The sequence below is a fragment of the Cyprinus carpio genome, chromosome B11, assembly GCF_018340385.1.
Source record: "Cyprinus carpio isolate SPL01 chromosome B11, ASM1834038v1, whole genome shotgun sequence".
In the NCBI taxonomy this organism is placed as follows: domain Eukaryota; kingdom Metazoa; phylum Chordata; class Actinopteri; order Cypriniformes; family Cyprinidae; genus Cyprinus; species Cyprinus carpio.
The window spans coordinates 1602137-1626724 of record NC_056607.1 but is presented as its reverse complement, the minus strand read 5'-3'; the positions used below and the strand labels follow the sequence as shown (position 1 = coordinate 1626724).

The 24588-nt window shown below is 40.5% G+C and overlaps 1 protein-coding gene across 2 annotated transcripts in view; it reads right to left on the bottom strand.

Annotated features, from left to right (window-relative positions):
* Window positions 1-7926: 7926 nt before the first annotated feature.
* Window positions 7927-24588, bottom strand: part of LOC109050208 (plasma membrane calcium-transporting ATPase 2-like) — a 158707-nt gene continuing 142045 nt past the window's right edge. The window contains exons 21-24 of one of the 2 annotated variants that reach the window (XM_042733524.1): window positions 24363-24470; window positions 23400-23582; window positions 21634-21720; window positions 7927-12025 (exon numbers count right to left, since the gene is read on the bottom strand). In XM_042733524.1, the coding sequence (XP_042589458.1) occupies window positions 11717-12025; window positions 21634-21720; window positions 23400-23582; window positions 24363-24470 (687 nt within the window). In that variant the 3' untranslated portion in view covers window positions 7927-11716. The remainder of the gene's footprint in view (window positions 12026-21633; window positions 21721-23399; window positions 23583-24362; window positions 24471-24588) is intronic. The other variant, XM_042733525.1, reaches the window with a different exon arrangement.

Genomic DNA, 24588 nt, shown 5'->3' with positions numbered 1-24588 from the left:
TTATGCTGATAAGGTAAGGTTTTCGGCCTGTCCCTCAATATGATTTTTCTTTTTCAGTGGGACTTTTAATTTGCAAAATGAAGGCAAAATAGTACAAAAATCACATTTGCATGTTTTTCTAAATACATTGTCAAGCAATGTTTTTTTTTTTTTTTTTTTTTTTTGGCAAGTATTCTTTTTTTTATTGGTGTCCCCTGATTTCATGTCAGCCCTTTTACCCTCATCAAAAAACCCTTGTAAAATCATGTACATTCAAGTGATCACTTCTAGGAGGTTACATCATCTCTCAACCAGGATTCCTATACTTAAAACACAAGCATGTTTCTCTCACTCCTCTATAATGTTCTATTTCTGAAGATTTATGAGGCTTGGTCGAGGGAGGGACATCATGCAGTGTCAATACTGTTACCATTTTTAAAATGTTAATTTAAACAATTATTTATTACATTTAATATTATCGATATCTACAAGTAAAATGCTTTCAACGTGTACAACATGTGCTTTTGTGAGCTTGACTATACTGTCAGCCCTGTTACGTTTCAGAGTAACAGGTTTTGACATGTGGGCAATTAGGGTGATTAGGTGTCACCCTTTTTTTTTAAAGATTATCTGTGTAAAATTCAAACATCTTAAAGGTCACCCTGGGTGTATTATTGAGCCAATGTCTAGTGGCATATGAGCATGAGTTACATTTTTAATTAGTATTGTTGGTATTGTTACTATTACTATTGCTGTTGTTAATGACCAGGATAAAATGATCAGTCTCAATAAAAATGTTTTTTTCCACAACTCATTGTCAATAATGCATCCATGTAAATTCAATTTCAAACAAGAGCAGCAATGTTCAAGAAAGTGAAACCAAATTTCAGACAAACGTGATGTAATTACAACACCCTTAAAACGTTAGATGTGCTAAATCAACAATGAACTGACTTTAACTGAAAAATTTACTGTTTACTAATGTCCTCCTACATTATCAGCACTATTTTCCTGTTTAACATTGTAAAGCTGCTTTGACACAATCTGTATTGTATAAAGCACTAAATAAATGAAGGTGACTTGACTTGACTAATACTACTGTAACTATGTCAAGTAAGTGCAAAACAAAATTATGCGATTTAAAATGGTAAACCTACAGTATCACAAAGCCCGGAAAATGGAGCGCAGCTGGAGGAAAACAAAACTAGAGGTATTTCACATTGCCTGGTGGGCAGAAAAGCATTAAAAACTGCTAGATCTGATTACTTTTTGTCTCTTTTAGAAGAAAACAAACATAACCCCAGGTATTTATTCAATACAGTGGCTAAATTAACAAAAAATAAAGCATCAGCATACTCAGCTCTATATTTTTTTTGCGGCCCTGCAAAACATACCAATTTGAAAAACTAGCAGAATGCTTAGCTGATATAAAAAATTGGACAGTGAGTAATTTCTTACTGCTAAATTGTGAAAAAACAGAGGTGTTACTTATAGGACCTAAAAACTCTGCGTGTGATAACCTAGAACACTGGCTAACACATAACACACTAACACATTTCTAATATTCAAATCTGTTAAAAGATTTTTAGGCTGCATTAATTAGGTCAACCAGAACCGAAAAACACTTCCCATAACACCTGATGTACTTGCTACATCGTTAGAAGAATGGCATCTACGCTAATATTAGTCTGTTTCTCTCTTATTCCGAGGTCACCGTTGCCACCAGATCCAGGCTGTATCCAGATCAGAGGGTCACTGCTGTCACCCGGATCCAGTACGTACCACCCAGATGGTGGATCAGCACCTAGAAAGGACCTCTACAGCCCTGAAAGAAAGTGGAGACCAGGACAACTAGATGAACCCCAGATTCCCTGCAAAGACCTTGTTTCAGACGACCACCAGGACAAGACCACAGGAACCGGTTGAATCCTCTGCACAATGTGACATTGCTGCAACCTGAAATTGAACTGCTGGTTTCGTCTGGTCAGAGGAGAACTGGCCCCCCAACTGAGCCTGGTTTCTCCAAAGGTTTTTTCTCCATTCTGTCACTGATGGAGTTTTGGTTCCTTGCTGCTGTCGCCTCTGGCTTGTTTAGTTGGGGACACTTTATTTCCAGTGATATCATTGACTTGATTGCACAGATACTATTTAAACTGAACTGAGCTGGAAGATGACATCACTGAATTCAATGATGGACTGCCTTTAACTGAAAAAATAGTGTTTACTATTGTCATTTTGCATTATTGACACACTATTTTCCTAATTAATGCTGTACAGTTGCTTTAACACATTCTGTATTGTTAAAAGGGCTAGATAAATAAAGGTGACTTGGCTTGACTTGACACTGAGTCAGTTCAAAAAGCAGATTCATTGGTTCCTGACGTCATCATCAAGCAATAATGTCTCTACGCATTTCTTTTCTAACAACTCAGTGCAGTGTTGTATCAATGAAAAATTCAAATAAGTTATTTGTGTCAACACATATTGAAACATTCAAAAAACAAAGTTATTTGTGTGAAAGCATATTGCTGATTATAACCATATAATTCACTTAAGTTAAAGGGATAGTTCACCCTAAAAAATGAAAATTTGATGTTTATCTGCTTACCCCCAGGGCATCCAAGATGTAGGTGACTTTGTTTCTTCAGTAGAACACAAACCAAGATTTTAAACTCAAACTGTTGCAGTCTGTCAATCATATAATGGAAGTGGATTGGGGCTCACGGCTTTGAGAGTCAAAAAAACATACTGTCACAGTCATGGACTTCTGTTCCTTTGTGTTATCCCTATTTGGTCATGTTCTGTTCCTAGTTTAGTTAATTGATTACTCCCCATCTGTTTCCATTTCTCTCATTACTTTCCTTGTGTTTAAAAACCCTGTTTGTTCAGTTCTGTTTGTCCGCTATTAATGTTTGCAACCACGATTTGGATTTGTGTTTGGATGTGCCTTTCCCTCCCGTGTATTATTAAAAAGCCTTATTTGTAACTTCCTTTGTCAAGCGTTTACTTAGCACACCTACACGTGTAACAGAATAGCGGACCGAAAAGTAAGTAAGTTAGCGGCGTTTTTCTTTCGTTCTCATTTTTGTTTTCTCCCTCTCCCGGAATGGATATCCCGGCAGTCCAGCTTCTATGCCTGGAGCAGTCGGACCGGTCGCTGGAGGACCATACTAGGGACTTTTTCGATCTGGTGTGCCTTACCCACTTCCCAGACCGCTCGCTCTGTGCTTTTTATTATCACGGCCTGAGCGAGCGGTGTAAGGCACGCCTACCAGTGAATGGTCCCAGAGAGGATTTTTCCGCTTTCGTGGAGTGGGTGCTGGAGAAAAATGGATCTCAATTAACCGTCTGCCCTGCTGAAGAGGCCCTGCCAGCCGTCATCCCGCGGCACGGAGATACTGCCTGAGCCCACCGCAGATGGAGAGCCTGAGCCCACCACGACTGAGCCGATTGTCACCATGGAGCCTGAGCCTCAATCAGCGTCTGACCAAGTGCGTGAGCCGGCAACATCGTCTGTTCCTGAGGGAGTTTTGTGGAGATCGAGGGCTTGGAGGGAAGCCCCAACCACCCTCCCGCCCCTGAGGGTGAGCTGCAACTAGTCTTTGGAGTTTACTATGAGGAACTTATGGACATTTTTGAAATGGATTTAATAGACTGGTTTGGGGAGGTAACTCCCAGTCCTCCTATGTCTCAGCTGGTTCAGCCCAGCCCTGAATCTCTTGTGTCTCCGATGGTTCCTCCCAGCCCAAGTCCATCTGTGTTCCCTCCCAGCCTCCCTCCACCGCCTCTCAAACCAGCCAGTTCCTCAACCCCATCTCTGCTGGTGCCGGTCAGTCCCGCAGCTCACCCTCAGTCAGCGCCATCTGGGCATGATGATTCGCCATGGGACTTCCAGTCTCCAGCTCCGCCTTGGCATAAGGATTCCCTTTCTCCACTTCCAGCCTCCGAGCCCTGGACTCCACCTCGGTCCTTCGATCCATCGCCTCCACCTTGGCACCTAGCTCCCTCGTCTCCACCGTGGCCTGTCATCCCACCAGCTCCACCAGGCTCCCTCGTCCCTCCGGCTCCACCTTGGCCAGTCGTCGACCATCCGCCACCTCGGGACTCCACTCCTATGGATTCGCCTCATCACTCCATCCCTCCGGTTCTGTCAGGCTCCTCCTTCCCTCCGGCTCCACCTCCAGTCACTCCGACTCTGCAGCGGGCTTCCGGAGCCCCGCCTTCGCCTCGGTCGCCGGTGCCTTCAGCGCCGCCTTGGACCTCCGGACCCTCTGTGTCACCCTGGCTCTCTGTCTGCTTGGCTCCAACCTGGGCTCCTCATCCATTGTTGCAGTCTCCGTCAGTCCGCCCCCCGGTGTTTTCAGCTCCTCCTCCACCATGGCTCCTCCCGCCGTTGACTCCACCATGGGCCGCTATCCTGGCTGGCTTCTGGATGACCGTGTGGCTCCTCCTGCTCCGGGGTCCTCCATTGCCTGCCCCACGCCCGCCTCCTGAACCCCCACCCTCCCTCCGCTGGACTATCTCTTTTAGTGTGAGGACGCACCATTCCGGGAGGGGGCGAACTGTCAGTCATGGACTTCTGTTCCTTTGTGTTATCCCTATTTGGTCATGTTCCATTCCTAGTTTAGTTAATTGATTACTCCCCACCTGTTTCCATTCCTCTCATTACTTTCCATGTGTTTAAAAACCCTGTCTGTTCAGTTCTGTTTGTCCGCTATTAATGTTTGCAACCACGATTTGGATTTGTGTTTGGATGTGCCCTTTCTCTCCTATGGATCATTAAAAGAACTATTTTTGATATCTCCTTCGTCGTGCGATTACTTACACACCAGTACGTGTGACACATACACAAACAAAACCAAATTAAACCCTACAGCTCGATACACTGATGTGTAAAGACATGAAACAATTGGTCTGTGCAAGAAACTACACAGTATTTACATCGTTTTTTACCTCTGATTTTCACCACAATGTCTGAACTGTCCTGAGCGTGTTTGTGTCTTCTTTTTCAGCCTGCATGCAAGGCGTCTATTTCTTCTTCATGCTTTACGGCAGATCGTAGACTTATAAGTGCATTACTGCCACCTATCTCTCAAGTGGACCATTGATACTCCTAATTGAGACTGTAGATAGTGTCAATGGTCCATTTGAGAGATTTTTTCCTTTATGCTTTTCTTTATTATTGATTTTGTTTCTTGCTTCTTGTTTTCTAATTTTTTTTTTCATTAAAATTTTGCTTTGTATTTATTTTTCTTTCTATTAAGTGACAATTGTCTGTTGACTTGTTCGGCATAGGTGGGAACGCCCACAAAAACGTCATAACCGTTTATGCCATGGGGAAAACAAACCATTCGAATTAATGTGCGGAGACCTTGTTAGGTGTTTGATCTTTACTTTTTGTGAAGATTTCATTTGATTTTTGCTTGGTGCAGTGCCGAAAAGTTGCTGTGTGGCGTTCTGTACCTCTAATAAGTTAAAAAACCTGATCTTAAGATGTATATGACTGATAAACAGACGGACTACCGGAGGTAGCACTGAGCGGGTACCACAGATAGGCTACACTACTTACTCTGCAATGATCTATCATTAGTCCTGTCCCCCTGCACGGCTTACAGTAACGCTCCTTCACATCACAATCAAATAAATATCACTCCCTGATATTTTGTGATGTCATAATCTATTAAAATATTTATTTCATATTATTGTACACAATCCATTATGAAAATTAGCAATGGTATTACTATTGTAAAAGTATAGGCTAACCATGTTTTTTTTATTTTTTTATTTTTTTGGCATTTTTATTACCAATTATAGCCTATAACCACAGTTTTACTACAAATAGCATGGTTAAACAATGGTTAGTGTAGCAAAACGTTTTTTTGTTTTTTTTTTACCATGGTTTAACTAGTAACCAATAACCATGTTTTTTTAGTATTTCATATACAAATTATGATGTTATATTTTTATTTTACGGCATGTATTTGTGAAAATGATTATGCAGCCGCAGCACACACCACATAGAATAACGCTGCGCATTTCAAGGCGCTTCAGTGGACCTTAATGTTACCTGTTTTGTCAATGTTAAAAATATTTTTAATATATCAATAATAAAGCACGACAGGCTTTTACTCAAGTCTTTATCTCTTTATTAAAATTAAGAAAAACAAAACGACAAATGTTTACTTTTCACAAGCCGTCTCGTTCTCGTATAGGCTTGTAGAAAGCAGTCTCTTGCTCCATTAGGTAACAGAAAATGTCGGGAAATGACTCAGTTTTTATTCGTATGTTGCTTTGTCGAGCGGCAGATATGTAAGCCATTTTGAGTCAACGCCATGCTTTTCCAATGAGGGGGAAAGGACTGTTTTCCCCCACGCCGACTCCGCCCACACAGCTATGACACGACACCGAACAAGTCAATTGTCAATTGTTGAGTATTGTGTATTGTTAATAATTTGGGAATTCTGTCTTCTCCAGTCAGGCTCTAGTATAACTTTGTTTTTTGATTAAGTGTATTTGATTAATTGTTTTCTTTTGTGTTTTAGGCTCCTGAGCCGGGAGGCTAGTTGTTCTAGTACCCTGGTGGTGGTGTTTGGAGCACGGATTGTGGATTGCTGTTTGTGATCACTCACCTCACTGTGTATGTGTGTGTGTGCGTGGTTTAAGAATAATCACTCTACAGCTAGCCTAACCTGCTACGGGTAAGCCTTAGCTGTTCTAGTTATTTGTCTTTGTGTGGTGTACTGAGCCGTGGTTGTTTAGCTCATTAGAGCTACATCTTGGTCTTTGGTTTTTATCTGATTATTGTGAACTTAATAAACATTTTGTATACTGATACCCATGTCTCTGCCCTCCATGGTTATTAACCTGTGTGTCTGATTTTTACCAAGTATTCAGTTCCCCTCACTTTAAAGTGGTAGCACAGTCAGCATTAATACATGTACCTAAGGTTTTGGTATTCAAAGTGTAATTTAACCCCTGTAGCTACACTACATTCGCATTGCAAACTTATTGAGGTGGGGTTGAAATAACATTGTGTTTAGGCTTAAGGTTAGTAGCGGTCCCACATCTGAATCAGAGTTATTAGATGTAGTTTAATACGTAGTTAAAAAAAAAAAATTCTTTAGTTTATGTGCTAAAATAACTCAGACTAAAACTGACATCAATATAAACTATAGACAAATTTAAAATATGAGTAATATTAAAAATAATTATTAAGAACCAATTAAATGGCAAAAGCCCACAACAAAATTAATTACTATTTATTTAAATATGATGATGATGGAAGAGGATATTATAATAATAAAAAGTTGTTAGTATTTTCTTGATGTTGTTGTAATAATGGCATTAATTTGATTGATCAGATCAAGTGTCTGTATGGCAAATGCTCTTTACTAACTTAACTCTTCCTTATTTTTGCATTTTATTTATTTATTTATTTATTTATGTTTTAAAGATGAAGCTCACACATGTGTGCTGTAACAGAGGAACCACAGGACTGTAGTTCCAAATCTGTAGTTTTAGCATCTCAAAACTGCAATGCGTGCTGTATGTGTTGGTTTAATATTAGGTTAAATAGTGACTTTATGAAATTGAATAAGATGTACTTTTAAGAGTGGCTCAACTGAATATGATAACAAATATGATTACAATAGAGACCAAATAAAACCAAAACTATCTACTCAAACTGACTACTGTACAACTATTCGCAGTAGAAACCACAGCGGCCTCGTTTACGGCTATACAGCTTGTGGTGTCACATGATATCATGGAGAAATCTCAATGAATTAAAGCAGACAGACTAAAGAACATACTTAACTTTATCTTTCTTGTACTTTAATGGTGTTGCAGCTCTGAAATGTCTGCACCAAACCCAGCACATAGAAGCACATGTTTGAGATGAAAGATCACACACACACACACGCGTGCACACTGCTCACGGGACACAGGTTCATGCTCCTCTGGGAATTTATTAAGTGCTTGTTTTTTTTGTCATTTTTTCTTTCATTTCATTTGTATCGCTTGCGCTCCTGTCTGGAATGGTGGTATGGACAGTGAAGCAACAAGAGTCAGTTCATGTTCTCAGGCTAGAAAATCATTTACATCACAATTTTTTTGTTGTTGTTGTTTTACTGACTTGGAGACCACAAACATTCCAGCAACACACTCTAGGGTAGATGAGAAACAATCAGAAAGCTTGACTTTTTGCATAGTATTAAATGAACAAAGACATTGAGTTTTTTTTATTTACAATTATTGTATAGATTATAAAATTCATAAAAACAAGATGGATGAACACTTTTCATTTACCCATAAATTGCTAGTGCACCAAAAGTACCTGTGGCGTCGTATGCTCTTTGTTCCACAAAACGCATGCTGCTAAGTACAGTACATAAAAGCTCATGTATTGCAAGAAATATTATTATTCGTGATTATTAGAATGGTGTCATCCTTCCGATTTATTAGTTAAGCATTTTAAACTGCATCCGTTATTAGGTCCGTCAACACAGGGTGCAAAACTAAACTGAATTCAACTGAAGTGGCCAGTCATACCGTAAAAGATCTCTTCTGAAGTCATTGCAGTCCATGCATATTTCAGACAAACTCCCCTGCGGTGCCTTTCAACGTGTCAGAGGTGATTCTTTTGGTCAGTGTACAGAATGATTGTGAATGAGGCTTTGACATGTGTTAAAGGGATAGTTCACCCATCAGCCGTTCAATTGAAAAGATCAGTTTGTTCATCATTAGCTCTCTCGCGAACATGCCAAGGAGAGGTCATGACTTTCTGTAGATAATTCCTTTATTCTAATCTGCTTCTGTTGTTTCATGTCTTAACGGGAGACATATCATGCCCCTCTTTATAATATGTAATATAAGTCTCAGGTGTACCAAGAATGTGTCTGTGAAGTTTCAGCTCAAAATACCCCACAGATAATTTATTATATAATTTTGAAAATGCCTATTTTTGAGTGGAAGCAGAAACATGCTGTTTTTCGTGCCTGTCTCTTTAAATGCAAATGGGCTGCTGCACCCCACCCCCTTTTCCAGAATAGAGCTGCGCCATTACAGCTCCTACCTGATAAAAACATCTGTTTGGGTTCTGATTATCATGTTTATCTCGCTAAAATTATGCATTTTTAACCATATTAGTTTAAACTTCTGATATAAGGTTTTCTGGGCGCACACGTACAGAAAGCGGCTGCCACAGCTTGTGAGTACTAAACTAAGTTCTCATTCACACACAAGTTAACATTAAAAACACATGAGTTACAAAAACAGTCAGTTATGTCCGTGAAGGTCAACAGCTGGGAAATAAATCATATGTTTATTTTAGATCTGTGTGGCAGCAGCAATATACGGTAAATAAATCAATAAATCCACTGCTCTGTTGTCTCCTCTGAGGCTGGGCCTCTAAATAGTGTTCTGTGCTCATCTGTGCAGCCAAAGACAGAACAGTTAGCATGTTTTGCTCAAACTTTCACCATGGCATTAGAACTGGTACGCTGTTGTCACTTGCAAAATCAAAATGACGGCGCCGTGGATGGAAAATGACAGATTAAGGGGCGGTGATATTAATGAGATCCCTTTGCACGTCACTAGAGGAGCAAAACCTGACACGCTCGTTTTTTCAGATGCTTGCAGAAAAAGGCTTACAAAAAAAGTTACTGGGTTAATCTTTGTCATGTTTCCTTGGTTGTTAGATGCACCGGGGACCTGATTATAGCACTTAAAACCTGGAAAAGTCTGATTGTCCTGATATGTCACCTTTAAAAGTATAGAAGTCATGCGGCTCACTTCTGTGAAGCTTTCATGGTGCTTTTACAACGGCGTGAGGGTGAGTAAACTATACCTTTAACATTATTAAAGGCAAACAATTTCTGGGGAAAAAATAAATAAATCTGTCTCAGTTTTCTGTATATATTTCTCTCGTTGAGTATGCCTGAGCTAACAGTTAAAGCTTGTGCACCTTATCTCGATGAGTAAAATTGTCAAAAAAGTTCAAATTTAAGAAGGATGGAGAAAAATGAGTTGCATATTAAGTGTATGACATCATGCCTTACCAATTCCAAAGAATATCAATAAATACATGGGTGACTTCATAAGTGTGCCTTCCGACAGACCCCCGTTTGTCCTTTTGCTTCTAGAGTACAATAAATAGTTAACGACTAGTGAATACTGTTGAGATGCTAGAGTATATTTACTGACTGCAGGAAGACAAGCTTGATTTGAACACAGAAGCACATCTAAATTTACACCACAGAAATTCATTCATATCCCGATAGTGCAGAAAAGGATTATAAATTTATATATAGGTATATAGATATATATTTTTTTGTTGTTGTTGGTTTGGGTTTTTCTTTTTTTTTTCTTTTTTTTAAGAAAAGAGTCAAAAGCAAAATTCCTTCTTTTCGTTTCGTTACATGACATAATTCAGTTGTTCAAATTGTCATCAGCTCAGCAGCTGGGTTCATTTCCTTTAAGCAAAAGAAATATACAAATTAAATGCCAAAAAGAAGAATAAACACAATAAATCACATTATTTGAACACAATTTTGATTTCCATACAGAGATGCCAGATATAACTTAGTTTACATGTTTCCAACATAAAACCCATCGCAGCTTCCGATGGACACACGGAACTGAAACTATTTTATGTTAAATAGTATGTACTTCTAAAGAAGATATTTAAATCCAACCTGATATATCTGCTCACATTTGAGGCCGACCACAAGTTCATCGCCGAAACCTTCGAAGCTAGCCAAACCGATTGGATGTTTTCGGGGTGTTCGGAGCCGTCGATCCCGACACTTATTTAATACTTCGATGCCACGTGAATGATATATCCCACTATATTTTGGTTTCTTTTGTTATCTTCTAAAAATATCTACATTATTTGACAAAATAGCAGGCAAGTCCAGCGCACAATTGGAAATAAAACATCTAAAGTGTGATATTACAGGAGTACTGAACAACATGAGCTGTTCCAACTACGTCTGCTGTGTGGTTTTGAACCCTACAAAGAAGTTTTAAACCCTACAAAGAAACCAGGACGTATCTACAAGTTTGTAAACAAATTACATTCTCTTTAGGACATAAATAAGTTAAAGTAGTTATTGAAGCAGAACAAGGCAACATGCCAACAAATAAAGATAAACTCTGTAAATATATATTTATAATATGTCTATAAATATATATGTACGCTTAATAAATTCTAATTTCCATGGGTTTCTCTTTTTCCGACAGGTGCAAATCTACTGTGCAAGTTCGGAGTCCTGCAACCTGGATACACCTTAATCAATAACCAAATAAATCTATACAATTAGATACATGCCACACACAATACTCACAGATCAGTGAATCAGAGAAGCTGTCTTAAAATAGCAGTCCACTGCACATCCCATCAAATCAAAACCGTTTAAATAAAAATGAAGGTTTCCAAATAAAAACCTGGGTAATGTACATTCATGCAGGAGCAACGGTAATAGCTGAATTCGATTTAAATTACTCATAATATTCTGTCGTTTCCTCAGGAAGTGGGAGCGTTGCGCTTGCGCTCTTGTATTGTTTCTCGAGTCGCTCCGCGATCGTCCGAGTCAGTCGTCATTCATGCGTTCGATAAAAGAATGTGGTGCAACCACACATACAGTCAACAGTACACGATCCATGTTCGTGTGTACTCCGGAGCGCTTTTAAATGTAGAGTATAAGATGATTCTTGAGAGGTCTCTCACATGAGGTGGCTAAAGCGATGTTTCCAGACTATGAAGCGGGCTCCCGGGACTGGAGGAAGCAGCAGATTTACTTGTGTCGGTCGTCAGGTTTATGCCACTGTCGATGGCGTTGTTGTTCTTGTTGGGAGATGAGGGCTGACTGGAGTTCTTTCTGGCTGCCTCGTCGTCAATGTCGGTGTCGTCTATGAGAGGAATGTGAGGTGTGGAGTCCTCTATTCTAAACTCTGGATGAGTCATGAAATTGTGGATGGAGGTTCTGGATTCGGGTTTTTCCAAGCCTTCGTAGAGGGAGCTACGAAATGCGTTCACAACACGTATCTGCGTGAGGAAAGAGATCGCTGTCAAAGGCATGGAAAGTGAGCTCGGAAGACCCCCCAGTGGCACAGTGACAACAGGAGGAGGGAAAGGCTGTGTACCCATCAAAAACTTTTGGAATGCATCCCTAATTAACTTATTCTACCGTGCACAATTTAAGGATTGCATCGAAAAGAACATAACTCAAACTCATGGTAAAATAAAGAGACTGGAAAGGAAAACATAGGCAATGCTCTTATGTCCCGTACAGTACATAATACAGTATACAGTGTATGGTCCAAAGTGTTGTATACCTAGAGACAAGCATTGTTAATTCAACAAAAATTGAACAAAAGAAGAAAAAACAACAACAAAGGAAATCCATAACATCATGCAAGTTGAACACATCTCTTGGAAAGTTGGTAAGAGGAGTAGATTAAATATTGAGATCCAGGATGAGTTTCAAGGTAAATGCAAAGTCAAAGGCAAACAAAAGAGAAGTCGTCTACAAAGATTTAGATAGAGGATGACAGGGACACGAGAGCCTATGCTTCGAGAGCATAGAGTCACAACACGATGATGGAAGCGAACCAAAAAGCTTGACAAGCCAACTCAACGACTACACACAACATGCAGCTCGGGACAACACCATGTGGAGATGAACACAGGCACACAGACTGTGGAATAAGAAAAGAGACGAGAACAAACACAAGTCTGTTCTTTCAACAACTCCATGCGTCTCTGTGTAAACACTCAAGTATAGGTCGAAGAGTTTTGTTCAGATTCACAGAACTACACTAAAAAATAGGAGAATCACAATGAGTTGTTACTGTGTGTATTTTACTGTGCTAGTTGGGAGTAGCAAATATTCTGCTTCAAAGGTTACAATTACGAACAAGCAATTACAAAAATCTAGGCATAATTCTCACACTAAACTAACGATGCATACAGTCTATAGTCCTGTTCCACAACCTCATGAGCTGCCTACCTAGACACCAAGATGTCAGATTCTTCTGGCGAATTCTAAGGTCCTTCACACTGATAAGGCAATCCCAGAATGCATTGCAAAAAGCTGGGTGTTCATTTTCATCCAAGATGGTGGTTGCAAATTTTTTGTATGTCATTCAGTTCTTCAAAGCATTGAAAAAAAGTTAATATCTAATATCTGTCTTGCCTACTTATAAGAGCAAGTGTATCCAAACCTGTCCCTGGAGCCTTGCTGAGTTTAGCTGATTAATCTGGGTTGGAGCTAAACTGTACAGGACAGTGGCCCTTCAGGAAAAGTTTTGGAATGTGGTAAGTTGTTAGCTTAGCGACACACTAATGTCAGACTAGCATTGTGATCAACTCTTCTTCAAGTGAGGAATCAGAATTCACTGTAGAATATTATATCCATTACTTATGAGATACTGTTTGGCTTAGGATGCTACCTTAAGGTAGGGGTGTCCAGTACTGCGCCTGAAGGGCCACTGTCCTGCAGAGTTTAGCTCCAGTTCCAATTAATCAAGGTCTTCTGGATGACCAGAGACTTCCAGGCAAGTGTGTTGGGGACAAGTTGAAGCTAATGCCGAGTTCACACTACACAATTTTCAAACTCGTTGGATCGCCGTTGTTTTCACACTGCGTGGGGTAGCATTCAGTTGCTGCTGTGTTCACATTACATGATGGATCGGTGACGGGGTTTCACATTGCATGACTTCACAATAGGAAGAATCGCTGACAGCTCTGTCTGGTCCACAAACTATGTTACTAACAAACACACACGAGAAGTGATAAGGAAATAATGCGAGAACCTGCGTGCGTCAGACCGGAGTTCTAGAGCGAGACTGGAATTATTAAATAATCTATATATAGCCCGCAAATTGTCTGAGAGCTGATTTCCAGCTACAAGGAGAAAAAGAAAAACATTATGCAGGAGGGAGATGCAGGGAACAGGGGTTGGGTGTTCTGCAAAGAGAGTTGGAGGCAAATAATTTTGCAGTAACTTTTAGGCTGATGTTGTGGCTGATCGATCAAATTTTTGTGCTCGTTTCTGTATGATTTACAATAATTGTTCATATATCTATTAAAATACTGATATTCTGGCCTATAACTCCTCCCCGAACTTTCCTCTGCCCTCTATCTTGGTCTCTCATTGGCTCTAGGTCATCACCGATGTAGATTTCAGTCAGAAATCATTGCACACAGCTTGATTGTGAATTGTCATTCGCGTGAACAAGCACCGATTTGCCTCTAATTTCGGGCATTTGTCTGTGATTTTGCAAAACCTGTCGGCGAGTAAAAAATTGGGCTAAAATTGTGCAATGTGAACTTGGCATAAACTCTCCAGGACATTGGATTGGACAGCCCTGCCTTAAGGGGAAAAAAATCATAAGTTTCTAAGGGTCAGTTTTACTAAACGGGGCAAATTAGCGCGAATGCAATTCCAAAACAGTGCCGATGGGCATGGAAATTTCTGCTGGAGATTTACTAAAATCATGCAAATTAAAGAACATAAATGCAACATCTCATTTACATATCAAACAACGCAATATTCCAAAAGTCAGCATAGTCGCAAATAAAGAATAAAGAAATAAATAAGCCACAGTAAGTTGAAAAGAACTGAAGGCCAAAAAATATAGGGTTGCAAGAAGTTTTGATAGACCTGGTATTGAGGGACTCCTAGTTGAGGGTTCCAAGTCGTCTTTTATTTTCTAAAGCAAATTAAAAAGTGCTCCTGTAGCTCAAGTGGTAGAGCATTGCGTTACGAAGTGCAAGGTTGGGGGTTTGATTCCCCGGGAACACATGATAGGTAAAAATTGATAGCCTGAATGCACTTTAAGTCGCTTTGGATAAAAGCGTCTGCTAAATGCATTAATTTAATTTAATTTAATTTAATTTAATTAAAAAATATCATGGCTTGCCAAACAATATGTTCGGATAATGTGTTCTTCTGGCATTCCAAATAAATTAATACGTGTGGAAAAAAATCCTCTCCCTTTTACCCTTCTCTCTGTTCTCTGTGCCTCCTCCTAGCAACAATAATTGCAGCCATTTCAAGTGCAAAACGGTTTACGGCTTGCTTTTTTGGGCATTAAATAATGGCGCAAACGCCAGTAATTTGACGAACACAAACATTAGTAAATCGCGTTGCGTCATTCATTTGAACATTCTCCTCCAATTAATTTTGCATCTGAAATGGAAACTCCAACAATTGCATATTCAATACACACCACACCTTTTCAGCGCTAATTTGTCACTGCCTGTCTAAAAAGTAAAACCTGACAGTACTATTATAATGGCAAAAGATGGTTTGCACTGGTGCAAGCTTACAGTAAAACTGACCCTGTGTCTATACTGTTGGTTACTAGCAGACGCTCCTACTCAAACTGTATACCCACATCTATGAACTGCCCTAACTGAAAAAGAGTAACTTGCAGCCTTTGCCAATGCCCGTGTAAACCACTCTCTTGGAGGAAGATGCCAGAGCAAAGGTTAGGAGCTCGATAGGGTTTGTAACAGAGTCTCTATCATACCACCAACTACTGAACTGCTGAACATAAAATTATCGAAATCAGCGAACTACCTCTAATGACCATCAAACTCGTTTCTTACCTTCTGTCTTGGTAGCAAATAGCATGCTTTCAACTTAGCTAACAGCAAACTTACAAAGCCAACACAAACAGGTCTGAATGACAGATGAAAACAAATGTCAGAAGGAATCACATAGATGAAGACTGGCCTAAGGTTTAGTGAAATTCTGAAGCTGTCAGCATCACACAGCAGACTACATGACCAACAGAGTAAAGCCACGAGACATAATGGGTCGCTGTGGGCCTCTGATCTACATCACATAGACGACAAATAAGACAAGACTATGGGGAGGAAGCGCCACACTCTTCACACGTCTCCTTAGCTGTGTGGAGAGAAAAAAAAAGAAAAAAAAGGAAGAAATAGCCTCCCGTGATCAATAGAGTAACTTCAACAATGCAGCCTAGAGCATTTCGAAGAACATGTCAGGCTACAGCTGAGTGGGGAATGGTACCATTGGCTATACTTGAATGTTTACCCAGCCTGGTGAGTTTGTTGGTGGAATATTAGTTCACATCAATTTTGCGACGGACAATGGAGGGACTCACAACCTGAAATTCACTTCGTAGGCTGCACCCTTAGTCCAGGGCTCTTAGCACTCTGGGGAAAACAAACACATGGTACATTGAAACACATGTTCTTCTGTGAAGTGGGTTAAAGATGATCTGATAAACAGTGACATGAAGAGTAAGAGGAAATCAGAAGCAAAGCAGATTTTCAGGGATGCCCTTTGACAATACTTTACACTAATTGTCTATGTCTAAAGAAAAAGAAATAGTTTGAGAGCTCCCGTGTAATGCCAAATCTTCGTTGGACCTAATGGGTAATGCCTGATTAGAAATGTCTTTCAGATCTTCCCACTCTAGCTGTCGGAGCCATAACCCTGTGGCCAGTGCTCTGACATATGGACACACTGTCCTATTGAAAGTTAAAAAAAAAAAAACACCTAAAAAATATAACTTAAAAAAAAAGCTATCCATGGTGAAGTTCCTGCAATTTGTAATCTGTGCGAGTAGTGCACAATTTGAAATCTGACATTTCTTATGGAACCACAGTCATCTGAGCTGTAAGTGCAATGCGACTGATATAGATTGTAGGACTACAAATTAATTCAATTTCACATTTTTAAGAGCCTCCAAAAATAACATATTATACTTAACAAACTTTATAGTATTATCACCCTTGGTTGAAATGGAGGTTTTTGGGGCCAGTTCTCTTTCAGTCAGTCACGTTCAACGTTACGTAAGTGACTGAAGAATTGGGATCTCGCCTGAAAGCCCAATCACCTTTGAGTGTTAACAAAACAAGCCAATGATGTTGGTGTGTGATCTTTGCATCACGCACCCCGACCTGCAGCGTGGGTTTATAAGAAGAGCGGGTGCAGCCACACATTCAGCTTTTCCCTTTGGAGCCGAGCGTTTCTCACGATTCTGCTCTGCAATCATCGTTCGAGTGTGTAAGCAACGAACCAGGTGAAAGCTCTCTAGAGAGCATTGATGTGACGGCACGTCAGCGGTGGTCGCTACTGAAAGAGCTTTTCTCTGCATTATGCATGCTGCAGGCTTATCAAACAGTCCTGCACGCCGTACCTCCAGCGGTAGAAAACACCATCACTTCAGCTAGAGCGCCCTCTACGAGGCACGTCTACTTGCTGAAGTGGAACCTGTTCATTGATTGGTGTTCTTCCCAGCGGGAAGACTCCTGTAGATAACCGATCGCGGTCATGCTCTCCTTTCTGCAAGAAGGATTGGAGTGAAGGCTGTTTCCCTCCACCCTTAAAGTGTATGTTACCGCTATTGCCGCATATCACGATGCAGTAGATGGCAAGTCCATTGGGAAGCACGACTTGATCAGGTTCCTTAGGGATGCGAGGGGGACCTGCAGGCATTTTTGGTCAATAACACGTGCCTGGAATTCAGACCAGCCGACTCTCATGTTGTCTTGACCCCAGCCCAGATATGTGCCCAAAGTTCCCACCACACCTTTCTGGGATCAGGTGGTGAACTTGCAAGCACTGCCCTGGGAGGAGGCAAACCCAGCCCTTGCTCTGCTCTGTCCCGTTCGCGCTTTGCACATTTATGTGGACCGTACACAGAGCTTCAGGACCTCAGACCAGCTCTTTGTCTGCTTTGGAGGACAGCAGAAGGGAAAGACTGTCTCCAAACAAAGACTTGCCCACTGGATAGCTATAGTCTTGGCATACCAGGCTCAGTGTTTACAATGCCCCCTGGAAGTGAGAGCACACTCTACGTGAGGATTGGCATCAAGGGGTGCCTCGATAGCAGAAATCTGTAGAGCTGCCGGCTGGGCGACACCTAACACGTTTGCGAGATTCTATAATCTCAGTGTAGAGCCCGTGTCCTCTGGTGTACTTACTTCAGACGGTCAGTAACACCGGACCAGCTCTGTGTCAATCGTGCTTACTGCGCCATTCCCCTCTACGGACCAGATACGTGCACTTAAGTGCTTCTCAGTTCAGTTTCCCTTTTGGTGAACCCTGTTAAAGTTCTTTCCACACCCTCGGTGGTCAGGCGTGTGCTGGGCTAGGTTCCCGTGTGTAGTGATTACCCCTTCGGGTGATCCCACATGTATATTCTTCCAAGGTACGGCTTCCCTCACGGTAAGCACGTGACTTTCTCTAGCAGAGAATTCTCTGCCATCTCTGCTGCGTAGTGATCTCATCCCAGGCAAGGACTTTCCATATGTAGCACTGCCCTATGGCCAGTCCATATCTGAATGAGCTTTATTGCCAGGTATGTTTACACATACGAGGAATTTGTTTTCATGACAGAAGATCCCACAGTGCAACAGAATGACAGCGACAAGACAAAAACAGATAATAGAAGAATAAAAAATAGAACTAAGTAAATAAGGAATAACAATATACAAATTGACAATTGTATGTGCAGGTATTTTACAGTAGACAGTTTTGTATGGACAATTATATTATGTGCAAATTTGAAATGTAGACTAAGTATGTGTGTTAGATAAATAAGTGTATGAGTATATAAATAGTGTTGTGTGTTCCACAGTTATTGTCAAGTGTTCATGAGATGGATTGCCTGAGGGCAGAAACTGTTCCTGTGTCTGACCATTCTGGTGCTCAGAGCTCTGTAGCGTCAACCAGACGGCAGCAGTTCAATGAGGGAGTATGCTGGATGTGAGGGGTACAGAGTGATTTTACTAGCCCTTTTGCTCACTCCTGATGAGTACAGTTCTTGGAGAGTAGGGAGGGTTGTACCAGTGATTCGCTTAGCAGTTTGGACTATCTGGACTATTTGGTAGCTGAGCTGAACCAGACAGCTATAGAAGTGCAGAGGACAGATTCAATGATGGCAGAGTATGTGAAACTTCCACATGATACCTCCTATGCGCAGGATGTGGCTTCCGTAGCATTCCCATACTTGAGTACGCTTTCCAAGTGTTATCCAGTATCCCACTGTGTGGAATGCCAGTGGCGGATTCCTCTGCCTAAGCCCTGTCTTATCTTCCGCCCCAACTGACCTGGGGGGACTTGCCGGCTTTCTCAGGGCACTGGAGGGGGTCAGCAATAGTGGCGTTTTCCATTGGGATCCCAATTCATCAGTCACTGATGTAACGTCGAATGTGACTGATTGAAAGGGAACGTCTTGGTTACGTATGTAACCCTCGTTCCCTGAAGGAGGGAATGGAGACATTACGTCCCGTCGCCACAGTTGCTGTATCACTGCTGTACAGCTGAGGCACACCGTCTTGGCTCCTCAGCGAAAAACTGAATGTGCGACTGTACACGCTCTCCCTATATATCCATGCTGCAGGGCAGGGTGCACAATGCAAAGCTCGCATGCCAACATTCATTGGCTTGTTTTGTTAACACTGGAAGGTGATTGGGCTCTCAGGCGAGATCCCAATTCGTCAGTCAGGGAACGAGGGTTACATACGTAACCGAGACATTGTCATCACTTATCTGAACCCTGAGCACAAATCCTTGTGTAAATCCACAAGAAAAAAAAAATCTATTATATTTTATTATATAATAATAATAATAATAATAATAACTTGCTTCATGCACTGAGTTAAGCTGACTGATACTTGTTATAGCACTTGCGTATCATTGCTTTTTTGTTGATTTTGATTGCTTCCATTGTCCTCATTTGTAAGTCGCTTTGGATAAAAGCATCTGCTAAATGACTAAATGTAAATGTTAATCCGGCCAGTGTGCAGTGGTTCTTTAAAACTCACAATTAACAATGAAATGGCACACTAAATGGTGCTAAATGTCTTCATACTTCATAATTGTCCAAGGACCTGTAAACTCAGAATGTAAACTCATGTCTTTATCAAAAGCTTGTACATTTGAAACTGGGAATTCTATGGTGTTTTATTACAAGTCATAATGTGGTGTGTGCCTTGTTTTTCATTTACTTTGTAAGAGTGTATCGAGGTGAATTCATGTGATTAAAGGGGACATTGGATGCCCCCCTTATGAAAATTAACCATAGTTTTATTGTAGCAAAAGTGTAGTAACCATGGTTTTTTTTTTGGCATATTTATTACCATTTGTATAAGCACAGTTTTACTACAAAAACTATGGTTAAACTATGGTTAATATAGCAAAATCATGGATAATTTGTCATGGTTCATTTAAAGTTACCATGGTTTAATAGTAGTAATTAAGTTTTTTTTTTTTTTTTTTTTTGTAGTAAAACCATGCATAATTTTCGTAAAGGCCATTTTCCACAAGTTGGTAATGATCCTTTAGGATATTTATGAAATGTCTGCCAAAATACTTTAATTAAAATTCCTTAATGGTTGTGTAAAAAAATAACCTTTTTACCTTGTCATAAATAGTTCTGTATACGCCGACCTGTTTTGGTGCACGTCTCTTCAAATGTTAATGAACTACTCCTCACCCATCCTCAGTGGCTCATATGTCGGGAGAAAATGAAGACTCTTGTTTTCACTTTTTTACATGCAACTACAAAACACCTGCATTGCCTACGAGACAAGGCTTTGGGCGGAAATATGCTAATACAGGACAGTCTGTCATTGGCCGTGGGCAGGACCTGAGCAGTATGATGTCACACTGCTCAGAAAATCAAAACTGCTTGATAATTGAGACTATTTAGGTTTTTAGGCATTAAAAAAGAGAAATGAATGGATTTTTATCATTGTAGGGTGGTTGTGTCCACACACTGCTAAGAAATATTTGTATGCAAATACAACATAAAAGTGAATTTTGCATCCAATGACCCCTTTAAGAATTTTGTTGTCAATAACAAAGCCGTACATGGATCCATTTTGCTGTTGCCATAGAAACAAATAATTTCTGACTCAGAGAATATGAACAGTTCTGAGTAGCTGTTGTCTCGTAATTATGGTAACCCTCACATAAGATTAATGCGGCATTATATTTGCAACAGACTGCAGAACAGAGCTTCTTTCTAGAATCTCTGCTGCAGAGCTGCTTCCCTGTGATGCCTTTTTCATAATGTTTACTGTTCAGTGTTCAGTCTGAAATGTAATATTTTGCACTTTAAACTTTCATGACCTACATGGATATATTTCTTAAGTATCATATATTTTGCAATGTTCTGGCTCCAGATTTGTGATACCCCTGTTGAAAAAACCAACATATGCTGGTTAGGTATGTTTTGAAGCATGGCAGCTGGTTTACACTGGATTAAGGTGGTCCTTATTTGGTCATGAGCTGGTTATAAGCTGGTTATGAGTTGGTTTAAGCTGGTCATGTGCTGGTCCAAAGAAACTAGCTCATGCTCAGGACCAGCTTAAACCAACTCATGACTAGCTAAATACCAGCTCAAACCAGCAGCCAGCTTCGAAACATATCTAACCAGCAGGGTCATAACTGTTTTAAAAAGAGTTCAAATCTCTTTGAATTCAGCCTTTTTTGTTGTTGTTTTGTTATGATTGGCACACTTCAGGTTTGGAGTCCAAGGGCATCCCTGACCAACACCCAAAGAAGAGTGTCACTCACGCCCAGAGGGAGCAGCAGCAGTGCTGGTAGGAGAGGAAAGAGCATTGCACAAGGACACGTGACTAGGACTAGAAACATTGGTTACATCCTGATTTTGACTGGTGGTGGAGGACTGGCGTCTCAGAGCCCCCTGAAAGGAAGTCCCGCTCTTGAATGTGTTCACTACCTCGATCTGCAGGAAGGGGAAGAGAAATACATGGAGCAATGCTTCATCACATGGACATGGTTTAGAAGACTATGACAGGCCCTCATCACACATTAAACACTTCATCTGAAATTAGCACTGAGGCTTTGATGGCTTTAGAAAGGTCCTCCTCCCCGCTGTTGCAGCTTTGACAGCAGTCATGATGAATGCCCAGAGACCCTCGAGAGCCTTGCCTTGCCGCAGGACTGCATTATTACGCCTAGAAAAGTACTGTTATCATATCACATGACAAACAACAGGCCATAGCAATTCACCATAAATGATCTGCATGCCACTACCAAAACTCTGTCGCATGCAGCACTTTATACAACAGTTAGCGCTGCTCCTCTTATCCGGTAGTGCAGATATTTAGAATATGGGAAGTTTTTCCCTGTTCGCTGCTTGTCTGTGTTCGTAGTGTTCCAGATCAAAGTATGTGAGTGGAGCTGTATGATTTTGCCTAGAACGAGAAGCAGTGGAACGGAAGTGAAGTTACAAAAGTCTTTGAAGCAGGTAGGGCCAATCTCTGTCACGCCACTCATATACACTAATCCAGTCTGTGTGTTGCTTGATGACAAGATGGTTGAGACTGTTAAACTGTTGTATAAAAGCATCACTCACAACAGTGCTATTGGTCTGAATATCAGGCCCCATGCCCAAATCACAGCCGTGATGCTGTTCAAAACAACAACATGCTTGTGATTGTGATATTGCTTAAGGACATGATTTTAGACTGGAGTGAAATATTATTGCAGGAATGGCGTATGAATGATCTGAGTGGAGGAGGGGGCAATGTTAACATATTGGCTTTGCTCAGTGAAAAATTAGTTTTTACTTTTTTTTTTTTTTTTTTTTTTTTAAAGTGTAGACAATTGGTTAGACACTGACCATAGTAAGGCTATATTTGGAATAGAGTGCTGTGGAATTATACTGGTAATTCTACTACTTGCTATCTGTTAAAAGTAGTATACAAGTAGTCATTATGTAAGAATGAATTTCAAAAATACACGTATAGTTATTGCATTTGAAATAAATGCTTTATTACCATTTGTGAAACAAAGAAACAATATTTTACATTCCATCCAGTTCACACTAGAAACCACCCTAGGACTGGAGTGTCAGGTCAAGCACTTTACAGCATTCTGCCCATTGCACATTTTAGAAAATATAAGTATTCGATCTTTTTCATGACTACAGCTTCAACGTTTCCAGCGTAGGCACGGTTTTAGAAATGCAATTATGTTGTTCCAAAAATGTACAGCACCCAGAATCATACTTAAGTTTTATCTTGAGGTTGTCATTGTAATTTAGATCTAATTATTCAAAACGCTTTTCAATAAACGACTGTTCGGTTGGAATATAAAAGTGTTTTTCATGAAAGGTGCACTGACAGCCCATGATTATTGCAACAGTACTGAAGTCTTGCGATCAGCGCTGATGTTTGTGCCAGTAATGGCATCTGGCAGAGCCGAGCTGCGGTTCAACCTCCGCACTGTTCTAAATCTGGCCGTAGAACACATGCAGATGGTGAATCTCAAGTACATAATTACAAACACAACTGATGTACCAGCAGAAGTATAGTTACTTCCCACAGATGCCATTCGCAGAATTCATGCTGAATATTTCATGTCATGTGTAACTTCCCAAAGGCTGTCAGAGGTTCTAACCTGAGTCTGGATTCTGTTGAGGCCTCTGAACCAGAGGATCTGCCCTCTCCGCAACTCTCTCTCAGCGTGATCGATCTCCTCCTGGTCCTCGTTCATCTCCTCCTCGGGCATTTCATCCTTCTGCGACAGCTGACCAGCCCCTCTGAGGAACCTCAGCTTACTGTTTGGGATTGTTGAGATAACCTGACCCAGAGCATGACACACGTGTATGGATATTAGAACACTATAGCACACAAAACAGAGCCATCCATCTCCATTCTCACAGATCCAGGTGAGGAACAAGCCCTGTGTACTGTTTGTACTGTTTTGAGTTATGCTGGCAGATATTGTTGACAACTGGGAGGGCAAAAAGGACACTTACATGCCCCGGTCAAGCAACCACCAATGAGATACATACAGTAGGCTAAATTACTCACAATTCCTTCATATAGACACTGACCAAACAGTGAGTTTTCCGTGTTACTATTTTTCATCCATGGAAAATATGAAAATCTTTGAAGGCCATATTTTGGCTGTAACCCTGGCATGCCATTTATGCTGTCAGCCTCTTAACACTGACAAAAGAGCATACTAGCCAATGGTAAACTCCATTTATTTTTAAATTCTACAGTGATGAAAGGGATTCACCCAAAAATGAACATTCTGTCATTATTCACTCTCTTTATGTTGTTCCTTCAACTTTTTATTTTTTCAGTAGAACATAAAGAATATATTTAAATATTTAAAATATTTAACTGTTTTTTTTTCCATACAACAAATATCAAGAGGGTACAAAACAACACTAGACCTCACTGACCTTGAGATGCTTTTCAAATCAACATTTTTTGTGTTTAATGGAAGAAAGAGAGTCATATAGGCACAGGTTTGGAATAACACGAGGGGGAGTAATGACAGAATGATAATGTGAACTATCCCTTTAATGAAGACCTTGTATGAAAGGAGAAAGAAAAATAGTTGCATTACCTGTCCCCAGACCAGCTCTCCCATCCCCAGGAACACACACCACATCCACTTATCCAGGTCCAGAGGAGAACAACTGAACGGTTTCCCTCCAAACTGAACAATCACGATCTGAAATGAAATAACAAAATGGAAACGTAAGGACCAACAGATGTGCTGCGCTATATTTATATCTACACTTGTAATGTAACGTAATGTAATGTGATATAATATTACTTTACTATAGTGG